The 14103-nt window shown below is 46.3% G+C and overlaps 1 protein-coding gene across 2 annotated transcripts in view; it reads right to left on the minus strand.

The window, feature by feature from the left end:
* Positions 1–1948: 1948 nt before the first annotated feature.
* Positions 1949–14103, minus strand: part of MOV10L1 (Mov10 like RNA helicase 1) — a 1432366-nt gene continuing 1420211 nt past the window's right edge. For both annotated transcript variants that reach the window (XM_069627860.1, XM_069627861.1), the window contains one exon: positions 1949–3278. In XM_069627860.1, the coding sequence (XP_069483961.1) occupies positions 3269–3278 (10 nt within the window). In that variant the 3' untranslated portion in view covers positions 1949–3268. The remainder of the gene's footprint in view (positions 3279–14103) is intronic.

Genomic DNA, 14103 nt, shown 5'->3' on the forward strand with positions numbered 1-14103 from the left:
CTAATTGTCGGAGCTGCAGGAGTGCAGGAGAGAGCGGTACGCTGTCTGCGGTCAGAAGGAGGCAGCGGAACAGCCAGCAAGGGCAAGACTAGCCCTGAACTGCGAGCAGGGCTCTCAGCACCTCGCCTGCCAAGGCGGGAAGGAAGCAGCGGGCTCTGCGGAGGAACAGCGTCGAAGACCTGTGAGTCTCGGGAGAGGCACTTGGCAGCCGGGGGCGTGCCTAGCAGGTGGCAAAGAGGTAATGCTTTACCGGATTAAAGGAAAAAACTTGAAAAAAATTGAACATACTATAGCTATATTGAATACCGAACCAAATGGGAACTTAAAATTAAGCATATTGAACATTTGTTAAACAAACTAAATAAAACTTTACACATTGTATATTTGGTGAATACCGAGCACAGTGAAGTCTCGCAATTAAGCTTGGTGGATATAAAATTAAGTTACATTTTATGGACAAAGCAAATAATAAAAGACAGACAGAGGGAAAGTACCCATATGACAACAATATATAAGAAAAAGCACAACAGTGAAAGAGCACCATAGAAATATGGGACAGGCGAAGGACCACCATAAAGTGAACTTTATAATTAAATGCTGTGCGGCAAAGTCCAAAGACTGGCAAGAGGGGTGTGATATATTCTGGCAGAGCCAGGTGGCTACAGAGGAGAAGACGGAGAACTGGCAATCTCATCCATAAAACCAAGAGGCCAACAAAGACTGGGATCCTGGTTGCGCAACCTGCGATAGGTGGACCGTGTGGTCTGACAACTGCGCCTAGACCAGTGAGCCCTGAACTAGGAGTATACATTGTGGAATAAACCAAGACGGGGCACTGCCAGCGAATGGATGAAGCAATCCAGGAACAATGTCAAGCTAACCTTGAGTTGTGTTAAACCATTCGTTTGAAAGACTTAAATAAGTATAACTGGTGAAGCTGAAGTCTTGGGGAGGGGAACCCTGAGACGTGAGGAGTGACATTTGTTGTCTTCAGAAAAAAGCCTCAAGATCTGTTGCTTTTTGAACTTTGTTGCTGAAACTTAGGGAAGGGAACCCCAAGGATTGTCTGCAACTATATCGCCTTGAACTGGAGAAAGGTCATCTTGAGACTTTTGGAACGGTCTTGAACTTGGGGAAGGGGAGCTGAAGAAGAAGCTAAGAGCTGTAAAAAGCACAGAAGTTTATGTTGGACACCATTTCTTTGATTATTGATATCCCTACATGTTGTTTAGCTTTAGTTGTGAGGGCAAGGATAGGTTTTGGACACAGACATATTCTTAAGTTGAACTCTTGGACTCAGACTTACCTTAGTTTTGTTCATGTACGGAAATCCCACCTTAGCATAGGGCAAGTTAGGCAGTCTACTAGCCTTTCATTTACTTTAATAAATCAGTTTGTTTTGAACTTTGAATCTGTTGCCTGTGCCTTGCTTCATGATGCCTTCACACTTAAGTAAATATATAAAGGTGTATTAATACTTTGTGGGGAAGCCAGAAATCAAAACTACTGGCCTATAATCGCAGTTACAAGCAACTTTCTCCATAGAGGACAGAGCTTGAATTACATCTGCTTAGGACACAGAATATGCAAATAATGGACTATGGGTCAGCATCTCTAACAATTCTTTCAAACCGAACTACAAACGTATGGGGCATCTGAGTTAATAACAAATTGGTAACACTTGATACAATGGTGCTTACATGTTGATTTTTTAAATTTTTATTTATTACTAACAATTTTCAGATCTTAAGTGCCAAAAGGTAACGTAAATTGATAAAGGCTTGTGATACCCACATCTCAAATTATGGGGAAATAATCATTAGGCATTTACTAAAAAAGAGAATTTGACTTAAGAAACCATTGATCATCTATACAACATAGGGTTTATGGTCCATCTATTTTATAATTGGTTTTAAGTGGTCAAAGGACAAACAAAGAAACAATGGGGCACTTTCACTGTGTTTTTATTATACCGAAACAATGTTTTGGGACATTTTTGAAAACAAAAAGCATTCCCTGCAACATATACATTCGCTAATGAGAGAAGTTCCATGAAATTGGAACAGTCTCTTGTGCAATTAATGCATTTGACCATTTACACACTGATATATTTAAGTAGATCCAGAGTTAAAAATACAAAGCACATTTTCTGTAATACAAAGACTTAAACATCTTCCCCACAAAGAGACTATGAACTGTCTCAATTACAATCAATGTACAGACACCATTTATTCTGGAACTCACAATAAACTGCCTACATTTGAGATCGTTTTATCCCCAGACCCTTCCCAATGCGGAATTCAATGCAGTTTGTCAAGATGGTTTCACAAGATGAAGTACTATAAAAAAAGACATGCTGCATGTTCAAAAAAGAACAGTGTGTTCTGAAATGGAAAAAATGAGAAAGGCCTTCTAAATGGGCTTGGACTACTGACTCCCAAGCCTATTAGAAATAAAAGTTGCATGAGTTTACCTTTGAATGGCACAAATAAAAGGGATATATCCTTCATATATGACAAGGTATAAGACTTTGTATGTAACAAACTGCACACTCATAGCCTGGATTCTATTGTGTGTAAATACCTTATTACATGTGTTACTTCTTGACAGTTGCATCAAATACTGAAACCTGGACACATACATTTAAGATGACAGAATTACCAATTACTGCAGTGTGTGAATATTCTTTAATGAGCATAAACCAATGAAGTAACACTGAGACTTTGTTTTTAGCAGGGACCTGTACAACTGGGTAATCAAAAGTCAAACATAATCGTACAATTGGATGAACACTTTTTTCAAATATCCACATCTCTGATGACTTAAGATGCACCAGTTCCAACCGAAATAAATGTATATTTACTTTAACACAAAAACAGATTATTTCAGGTTCATTAATTGAAAAAAATCATAGAAAAATACTTGAAATATATTACAACTCAATTTTTAAACACATTTTGTATCTGCATTAACTTGAAAAAGAAAATAGTTTCTTAATCTCAGAATGTTGATCTTTCACTGTAGTAAACTTCGACCAGTTATTGAAGACCCAATTACTTAAAAAGAATATATTGTTGCTGAGTTTAATATTTTTACGTGTCCTTTAGACATACTCAGATTATACAGTGGGCACTTACACACACATTTAGTTTTACCTTTTGCTACCGGAGACATCAACGTCAGAAAATATATAACAAATACACAACTTAAAGAGTTTTACTTTCTTCTTAAATGGTTTCTTGTCCAGAACTGCCGAAATATTTGCAGACTAGTCACAGCTGTAAAAGAATAACACTGGATATACTATAAACAAAACTTTTAAAATATTAACATGCTACTGCAAGGACATTATCATCGATTTAAAAGGTACAAATGTGGATAAAGCCCCTGCACCCCCAAAATGTTGTCATCATTAGAATGTGAATTCAAGGCATAGGTATGCAATATTTGACAGATGTAATTATTTATGGTCAAATGAACAGCTTTAGGAAAGTCAATCAAGCGGACTATCATCCTAAGAGTTAAACAACTGTCCAAAAAAAGAAAGAACAAACAGCTGTGAGAAACACAAGGGTATTCTCACTTCTACTCCCCCTGGATCTGCTGCTTAGGTGGTCAGGGAAAGGCCATTACTCTTGGATACCGACGCTGGGGTGGAGAAGCGAGGGAGGATAGCCTATGAGGAAGGTCCTTGGGGATTGGGGAGCCCACAGGCGAGACATGGTATCCCCCTTTCCCTATTGACGATCAACATAAGCCTAGGCTACTGCAAAACCTCTCCCTTCATTTTCCCACATTTGACCTCTAATAGTACTGGGACGAGGAAGAGGAGGTTGAGAGTAATGTACACTAAAGCTTGATTTCACCACTCTAGTACTGGGACGAGGAAGATGCCTGCAGAGTATTGTGAGGGTCAGACAAGTCCCTTTAATCATAGTCAGGCAAGTTCAATTGAGAATGCACACCTGCAATCTGTCAAGTGGTTGGAGGGGTATACAAATAGAACCAGAAAACATCAGATAGAGCAACAGGGAGGCCTGTGTGGGAAAGACGGTATCCAGTTTTTATAATGAAAATGCAATAACTAATGAATATATAACAAAAAATATATAACTAAAAAAATAACAAAAATGTATGTGGCAGTGGGGTAAAGGGTTACATCTTCTGGGGAAACTGTTGGGGTGGGTTTTTAGACATGTGAAATGGGATTTGTGAGGGGTGTAAACCCCAACAAAATGTTTAAAAAACAATTTTATTTATTGTCGTTATTTTTCTTTCTTTATATGTTCATTCGTTATTGAATAATTCATTATAAAGACATGTAACCGGGAGAGACCAGGAGGGGACCCTTATTGTGACGAGACGTGGTAGCAGTGAGGACTGTGGCAGACCAGGTGAACAGCAGGGAGTAGATCGTGCTGGGACTGAGGACTCCATGCAGTTTGGGTCCTATCATGTGTTTGGTGAGGAAGCTCGTGCTCCAGGCTGCAGCTGCTGCACAGCGGGACGTGGTGCTGTGCTGGACCACTCTCCTAGAGTCTCAGAGGAATGCTCCTTAACTTCAACGTGAGGGAAGACTTTGGAGTGCCTGAGAGGCAGACGTAATTCTCGTTGTGAAGCGGGAAGCATTGGAAGTCACATTCCAGGTTCACTGCGTCAGCGGAACACTTCATTAAAGGTGGTGAGTTTCCGTAATCCTAGAAACACTGGAGCGCTGTACACACAAACTCTTATCTCTAATGCAACAATAGCAGTGGAAAGTAGAGTAAAAGCAGTGTTGTACCGATCATCATTGAAAAGCCTGGTATGCGAACAGAAGGTTTGCGGGCATAAACAAAGTAACGATCCATTTTACAATTATTTGAATGAGAGGCCAGTCGCGTTTGAGAGTTTCATGAACAATAAGAGTGCTTCTTTGTATCCCGTAGAAATTAAAAAGTTACAAGTGAATAAGAGGAGAACTTAGAAGGCTTGAAACTGAACTAAGTATATTAAATACTGAGCTGACTGAAAACTTGAAATTAAGCCTATTGAACACTGAATTGAATAAAACGTTATAGGTATGGCACAATAGCAGATGACAGCCTGAAGGAAAGTGTCCATGTGAAATAACCTACAAAAAAAGAGTACAAGTGTAACAGAGTACAATATACATGTGGGTATGGATAAAACTACCACAACAGGGATTTTATGAATTGATGCAGTGTGGCAAGACCAAAGACTGGCAGGCGGTGTGTGACATGTTATGGTAAAGCCAAGAAGCTGACAAAGAAGAGCTAAGTGAATGTGACTTTGTACACAGGGGCAGGTGCAGAAGAATCTGTGTGGGCTGAAGAGCCTAGGGATCCTGGTTGCGTGACCTGTGATGGGTCGACTGTGTGGTTTGATATCTGTGGCTAGACCAGTGAGCAATAAATTACGAAAAAACGAAATACATTGTTAAACAATCCTGAAGGATGTTCAGGTTGACCTAAAGTTGTGTTAAACTTTTGAAAAGACCAAAACAAGTGCATGTGGCTGAGTTGAAGTCTTGGGGAAGGGAACCCTGAGATTTGAGGAACTACCAATGCTGTCTTGAGAATGAAGTGTCAAGACTCTTTTCTTTTGAACTGTGTTGCTTAGAACATGGGGATGGGAACACCAACGATTTGTGGAACTGCTTTGAACTTGAGAAAGTAATCTTGAGACTTGTATGGAACTTTCTTGAATTTGGGGAAGGGGAGCTGAGAAGGAAACTAAGAGCTGGAAGAAGCTCAGAACTTTATGTTAATCAGAATTTCTTTGATTAATGAAATCCCTACACATTTTTTAGCTGAGGTTTTGAGGGTAAGTATAGGTTTTGGACACAGACAGACTTTTAAGATGAACTCTTTGACTCAGACTTTCCTTAGTTTTGTTCAGGTAGAGAAATCCTACCTTAGTATAGGGCAAGTTAGGCCTTCTACCATCCGGACATTTGATTTAATAAACCGGTTTGTTTTGAACTTTGAATCTGATGTCTGTGACTTGCTTTTTGATACCTTCATGCAGCACAAACAGAGGTACAGTAGCTTAGTGTAGTTCTAAGGACCTCTTTGCTATTGAATATGTAAACATTAAACAGCTACGCTGCGTGCTTCTAGTATTCGTTCAGCAGCTATGGTCAGCCAGCATGTGGGGCTAAGCACGGGGCTGGAGCCTTGTGCTCAGGAATCATGCAACGTGCATTACGTGATATGCGAAATGTAATTGCTTGCTGTGTGGTGTATTTAAAGTTCATGTGCTACCAGCCGCAAACAAACACTATCTGCAAGATGGATAATGGAGGTTTTAGATACAATCAGATGCCATTCTGCCCACAATAAACATCTGTAGAGCCTTAACTGGCACATCTGTGTAGATTACAAAATATATGAGGGAGGATGAGGTTCAAACGTCCACCACTTGCTCTTACTATCATCATGGGCACAATGTCAGGTCAAGTCCGGTAGGAAAGTAATGAGTGTTAAAGTTGACAATCCAAGTGGTCATGCCTGTCAATTAACTTATCTATTTGTATGGGCTCTCTCCTTGGGCAGTGACACATTTTGGCATGCATTTGCCAATTCTGAAACAGGATGGTGTACTTTTTAGCTACATGATTAAATGCCTTTCCTTCTACCGCGTATTTTCAAAGACAGTCACAAAAAAGCTTTTGAGTTCGGAAAACCTTTTTCTGTCTTACACTTTCTTTTTCGGGGCTGGATTGATTTGCATCACTGCAGTTGATGGATTTGGTGCTAACTCCTAAGTTTGTTTTGTTACAGTTTCTCTTCTGCTTGGTCTTATATATCACTCTGAAGGGGTTGCTGCCCAACTCATTGGGGCATTTCACTGCATTATTCATTGCTCTTTTTTGCAGGAGGCGGATGCAGGGTAAGGGTATATTTTAGATTGCATTTTAGGGTAGTGGGGTTGGGGCATAGAAGAAGCATATGAGGGACTTGTCATGCATGAATAAATACAACAATAAAAGTGGTAAGATGATAATGATGTGTTATTTATATAGCGCCTTATCCAAAGCGCTTTACAGAGCACATATTTACATACAATATCACCCAACCGAAATTGGTATTCATTTTTAGACCTCGGAAGGATGAAAGGCTGAGTTGGCCTTGCCGGGATTCGAACATGCGACCTGCAGATCACACTCAGATCGCAGCAGTGAGCGCTCAACGCGCTGTGCTATCTTACCGGCCTAAGATGGCTACCGCAGCGAGTTGTCCCTGATCAAACTGAAGCGGCTTACACACTTTACCAATTATAATAAACAAATCTAAACAAATTATGTTGGTAAAACAAGTAAGCACAGGGTGAGGTTTCCACATATGCATGTGCTGATATAGCTTTGATGTTCAGTGCATCAGATATGTCATTGTGTGCTTTGGATGATTCACCAGGTCTCGTCAATTCACCCGGGGGGTGGTGGGGTGGAGCCCTTTCCTATGAGGCTAGGGATGTGAGGCCGCTACCCAATAGTACACCTAGGGGTGGTAATATCCAGGAGGACCTCATAGGGAGGGCCTCCCTTCCTGGGGATAAGGACGTCCACCTGGGGAAAAGCCTCCATACCACCATCACAGCAAATAAACCCCTACCCTCATTGTCAACCTTTTCATCCACCATTGATAATGGAACTATGTGCTACTATAAAACCATGGCTGTGACCAGTATAAGACCTACTGTGACGAAGAAGAATGTGAGAGGCATATGAAGTAACCAGATGAAGAGTCAGCCAAGAACTGTAACAAGATGGCATGAAGAGTGCCAAAGAAACTTTCACAGATGGTGTTGACGTTACACAAGGGTGGTATCAACAGTATAAACAGGAAAGCGAGAACTGACAAAGGAGTTCTCATCACGGAAGCCAGGAGTACGCAAATAAAATCTAAGATGTTCAAAGTCGGAACGCTGCAGCCGGAGCAATTGCATCTCTGCGGGAGCGAGAGTGAAAAGGCAAGATGTTTCTGGAGTGTCCTGAGAGCTAGCAGAGAGCCGTCTCACTTGGTGACCGCTGGAAAGTGGACCATAGGGTCCAGAAACGATGCAGAGACCAGAGCAGTGTCCCCAAGGCAGCACAGGTAACAGGAACAGTGGGAAGAGGCCTATCTCACCCCGAGTGCATCAAGAGTCATCTTCCTGGTCGCAATGACCAAAGCCATACCACTGCTCAGCAGAGTACCTCAGGAGTCCACGCCCTTGTGGCAGTGGCCAAACCCATACCACTAGTCAAGCCGATTACCTGGGGGTCCACTCTCTCGTCGCAGTGGCCAAACCCATACCACTGCTCAAGCAGAGTGCATTGGGAGTTGTCTCCCTCGTCGCAGTAGCCAAGCCAATACCACTGCTCCAGCAGAGGACATCAGAGTCATCTCCCTTGTTGCAGTGGCCCAACCATTAATACTATTCAAGTAGACTTGCAAAAGGTTTACAAGAAAGACACAGAGGAGCCTGGAAAAGATATTTATCATCTAGACGTTAAAGGGAAGCCAAACAAAGCTGTGAGCTTTTCTACTTCCTTGAAAGAATTGAAGGGACTGATACAAGCTTTCTGTAAAAGTGCTGAAGGATTGCTGTGGAGAACTTTGATAAAGAAACCACAGGAAGTGAATCATTCCCCTGGTGGCCCTGCTTTGAAGGAACACTGAAAGAATTATTATCACGATAAGACTGAAGGAAGACACCAGGAGAAGGGAGTCATGGAGAAGGATATACAAACTTTACTTTTGTTATATACTTTTGGTATAAGTGTTAGGATTAGATTGCTAGGTTTCCGACAGAGGATGGAGAACATATTTTCGGACTGACCTTCTGACAGGCTTCTACAGTTTCCTAGGTTAATGCAGGGCAAGCCCCTTAGAACTAGGGAGATGGAACAAGTTACTTATCTGTAACTGTTGTTCTCCAGCATGGGTCTGGCATGGATTCACATGCTCATGAATATTCCCTGTCGTCAGGCTGGGAATCCTCGGTAAAGACAAAATTAGTTTCAGTTTCGTTTCTGAACTGTCTTTCTACTAATAACCAATCACTGGTCTCTGGGTCATACTGCCCCCAGCCAATGACTGCCCTCTACCTATGCCCCTCCTCTGGCAGCCATCTTCAGATTTGGTAGCACGTAAGGTGGCAGTAGGACCAAGTGAAAAGCCGCAGAGGGGTAGGCGCGAGGGTTCGCATGTGAATCCATGCCAGACCCATGCTGGATAACAACACTTACAGGTAAGTAACTTGTTCCTTCTCCAGCATGGGGTCTGGAATGGATTCACATGCTCATGAATAAACAATACATAGCAGTACACACATGCACAACCACGGGAGGTGGCAAGGTTCAACATCAAGCATTTCAACAACTAAACATTAAGCATCTCTTACCTCCTCACCAGGCTCACCTTCAAGCGAACAGGTTGCGCAGCACTGCTTGGCCGACCCTGGACTCCTCCCTGGAATCCTGGTTGACGCAGTAGAATCTCATGAAGGTGTGCGTCGACCTCCACTTAGCAGCCCTGCAGATGTCCAGCAGGGGCACACCAGACAGGAACGCCGTAGTTGCAGCGATCGCTCTGGTCGAATGGGCTCTCGGATGACCAGACAACGATTGTTTTGCCAACCAATGACATTGCGTGATGCCGCTGGAGAACCACCTGGAAATGGAAGCCTTGCAGAGGGCCTTCCCTTGGTTCACAGGGCCAAAGTTCACAACCAGCTGTGATGTCTTCCGAAAACTCTTTGTGCGGTCCACGTAGAACTTCAGCGCTCTAGCCACATCCAGCGAGTACAAAGGCCTCTCAGCCAGCGACGGGAAGAAAACAGGTAACACCAAGGGCTCGATGAGATGGAAGTCCGACGGCACATTGGGCATAAAGGAGGGGTGCGTCCTCAGCACGACCCTCGTTCCGTGGAACGTCAAGTACGGAGGTTTACAGGAGAGGGCCTGGATCTATCCCACTCAAGAGTGCGGAGGTGATGGCCACCAAAAACGCTGTCTTCCACGACAGGAATTTCAGAGGCGCCGAATGCAGAGGCTGGAATGGAGGACCCATGAGCCTAGTCAGCACCACATTGAGCTCCCACGCAGGGGCCGCGCGAGAACGAGCGGAAAAGTCCTTTCATGAACTCCTTAACCAGGCGATGCAACCGCAGCGAAGACCGCCCCAGAGTTCTGGTGTAGCGGGAGATAGCCGCCAGATGGATCTTGATAGAAGAGTGCGCTAGCCCCGCCTTGGCCAGCGACAGCAAGTACGGCAGCACTTGAGGGGCGGGCCCATCCGTAGAGGGTTTACCTTCTGTGCACGGCACCAGATGGTGAACCTCTTCCATTTATGTCAGTAGCACTTGAGAGTCGAAGAAGCCTTGGCCTTGGCAAGTACCTTCTTGCAGTCTGCCGGGATCTTGTATCCTCCAAACGCCAGCGCTGCAGGAGCCAGGCCTGCAGTTTCAGCGACCCCGGGTCGTGGTGCAGAATCACGCCTGCTCCCCTGACGAGAAGATATGCGTCTGCCGGAAGCTTGATTGGAGGGGATGTCCAGAAGGTCCGAGTACCATATCTGCTTCAGCCAAGCCGGTGGGACGAGGATCATCCTGCACCGGGACCGTCTGAGTTGACTGATGAGTCGCAGAAGCAACAGCGGGATCACAGAAACAGGCCGTCCCAGGGGAATGAGAACGAATCCCCCATACTCCCTGGCTGGGGAAACCTCCTGGCGAACCTCTGGCACTTGAGTGTTCGTCGCCGTCATAAATAGATCAATCTGGGGACTGCCCCATCGTCGAAACAGTAGGTCCACCTGATCCTGCCGAAGCTCCCACTCGTGGCAACAGTGTAGCTCCCTGCTGAGTGAGTCGGCAACAGTGTTCTTCACTCCTTCCAGGTGAAAGGGCACCAGGAACATCCTCTGGGCGACGGCCCAGTGCCATAGGTCCTGCGCTTCCTTGGAGAGAGCTTGGGATCTGGTGCCCCCCTGCTTTCGAATGTAGAACATTGCGGTGGCGTTGTCGGGGATAGCGGGGGCCGCACCACCTTGAACTTGAGGGACGGAAGGAATGACTTGAGGGCCCAAAACACGGCTCAGAGCTCCGGGATGTTGATGTGCAACGACTTCTCCTCTGGGAGCCACAGGCCTCTTGCGTGGAGATTTCTGGTATGTGCGCCCCATCCCTCCAGGGAGGCGTCATCATCACCATCGCCTGATGCGCTGGGGTTTCAAAGTCTGTGCCCGCCGCGAGATGCGTGTGGACACCCCACCACCCAATCGCTCAACGGAATGTCTCGTTGAGGGCGATCTTGTCCTCAAAAGCTTCCTGCCATTTGCATCCAACGGGCGTCGAGGAACTCCTGCAGCGGCCGCATCCGCAGCCTGCACAGCCAAACGAGGTAGATGCATGACAACATCATGCCGAGCAGGGACTTGATGGACCTCACACTGGCAATTTCCATGGTCAACAGCCGTTGCACCTTGCCTAGGATGGCTTTTATCCTGTCCTCCGACGGTGATGCTAGGCGCGCCACTGTGTTGAGTCTAGCTCCCAGGAACCGAGCAACCTGCGATGGCTCCAAGCAGGACTTTGCATAGTTTATCGAGAACCCCAGTTCCATGAGCAGGCGGACGGTCCTCGCTGTGTGCTGGACGGCAAGTTCCCTTCACTTTGCTCGGATGAGCCAATCGTGCAGATAGGGGGAGACGTGGATCCCCTGCAGGCACAGCTGTGCCGCCACCGGTGCCAGGCACTTGGTGAAGACCCTTGGGGCCGACTTAAAACCGAAGGGAAGGGCCTTGAATTGATAGTGCTGCCCTTGGACCACGAATCGCAGAAACATTCGATGTCCCTTGTGTATGGGGATGTGGAAATAAACATCTTCCAAGTCCAGCGACGAGAGGAAGTCTCCTTCCTCCAGCTGTCCCAGCACATGCTGAAGGGTGACCATCCAGAACTTCTGGGATTTGATGTATTTGTTGAGGCGGCGGAGATCTAGAATGGGCCGCCAACCGCCGGTCTTCTTTCAGATGAGGAAGTACCGCAAGTACACTCCGGAGCCTCTTCGGGACGAGTTCTATCGCACCCTTTTTCAGCATCGCTCGTAGCTCTAGAAGCAGTTGTGGAATGTGCTTTTCTTTCCAGGCCACAGGTGGAAAACGGGGACACTTCCTTTGTAACTCCAGACTGTGTCCGTGGGGCAGGTGGAGATGGACCTCCACATGCCGACTAAGTTTGCCAGCCGGCCTCTCACCGGGGTGCCGGGTGGGGGCCCGACGTTACGGCTGGTTCAGGCCTGCTTCGCCGAGGCCGTACGACCTTGGGCCCCTTGGCGATGACGACGATTTCCTCCGGTCTTGCTGCGGCCTCTGTAGGCCTCTGTGACTTGAACGGTACCCTTGGCTGAGTCTCCCCTGTGCACACGCTCTCCTCACCTGAGCTTTCCGAGTCGATGGTATCTTGCAGGCCTCGACGTGCCAGGTAGTCTCTCTCCTTTTTCTGGTGCGTGGGCTTGTCACGGAGAGAAGTCACAGTGGCCGCTGGGTAAGAGCAGCGGCACAGTGACCTCCTTTCCGGAATCAAGCCAGAAAATACAGGGAAAAACCCGCAAGGGAAAAAACCCTGATAAGAGGTGTCAAGACTTGTCTCAGAAGGCCAGTTGTTCACAGATGAAGAAGGAAGCGGAGGATCTCCAACACTGAGGTAGTGGCCCTCAAAACGTCCAAGTCCAATGGTAGCACTAGGCCATAAGAGCAGGCGGAGAAGGCAGCAACTGACGACTGAGGTGGAGGTAGCAAATCTTCCAAGAAAGCACTGCGGGGAAGCACGGGAGAAAACCCCACGCTGTCTGGACCCAAAAGAGCAAGGGAAAGAAAGAGGGAGAGAGAGAGAGAGAGAGAGAGAGAGAGAGAGAGAGAGAGAGAGAGAGAGAGAGAGAGAGAGAGAGAGAGAGAGAGAGAGAGAGAGAGAGACCGACCGCCAGAGAAAAAGGCACAGCTAGCGCCACCTAGGGAAGGCGGCGGAGAGAAACGAAAGTGCGATGTTCCGGGGACAGGAACACCGGAGAAAGTAACCACGGAGAAAACTCCTCAGTAATTCCCAAAGCGGAGTGCAGAGGAAGAGCGAAGGACCCAGAGTCGAAAGGTAAACAACAGAGGGGGTTGCAACACAACGACCTGCTGGGAGGCGGGGATTTAAATACTCCCGGCAGCGTTGCGTCCCGCGTTTGGAGCGGCGGCTGCGAACACAAAGAAAAGGGACTAAAGTACCCTTCCTCTGCGTCTCCTCAAACTCCAACGCGGAAGAAATCGCCAGTCACGGCGATGGCCGTGACTGCGAATGACAGTATGCCCCCCCCCCCTAGAGTGCAACCACCCAGGCTTACCCGGGTGCAAGCGATGGAACCTGGCCAACAGCTGAGGAGCATGTACTTGAGAAGCTGGCTCCCAGGAATCCTCCGATACCGGGTAACCTTTCCATGACAGGAGATATTCCAACCGACCACGAAGAAACCTAGAATCACGAATGGCAGAAACTTCGTATTCTTCCTGGTCGGCTGCAGTGACAGGAAGATTCCGGTTGAGAGGCCGACGATGTGGATCTGAATAGTAGGGTTTAAGAAGAGAGGCGTTAAAAACAGGGTGTATGCGTCTGAGAGATGGAGAGAGTTGTAGACGATAGGCAACAGGATTGACCTTGGAGAGAATGGGGAAAGGTCCCAAGAAACGTGGAGACAGTTTAGAAGGTCTTGTCCATCTGGGAAGGAATCTGGTGGACAACCACACCTTGTCCTCAGGTTTCCATGAAGGTGCTTCCCTGCGATGTTTGTCGGCTTCAATCTTATTCCGCTGTCTACTATTCACCAAACTTAGCAATGCATTGTCCCTGGCCTCCTTGATATTTCTTAACACCTCTTCAGCAGTTGGAGAGTTGGAAAAACCGGGCACCTCGGGCATTAGATAACGCGGGTGAACGCCGTAGGTACAAAAAAAAGGGGAAAGGCCTGTGGCAGTGTGCCTGGAATTGTTGTAAACAAATTCCGCAGTAGGGAGTAGAGAAACCCAATTCTCTTGATGCTGGGAAATAAAGCATCGCAAGTACTGCTCCAGGGTT

This window comes from Ambystoma mexicanum, chromosome 12 (genome assembly GCF_040938575.1).
Source record: "Ambystoma mexicanum isolate Mex_15411 chromosome 12, UKY_AmexF1_1, whole genome shotgun sequence".
In the NCBI taxonomy this organism is placed as follows: Eukaryota; Metazoa; Chordata; class Amphibia; order Caudata; family Ambystomatidae; genus Ambystoma; species Ambystoma mexicanum.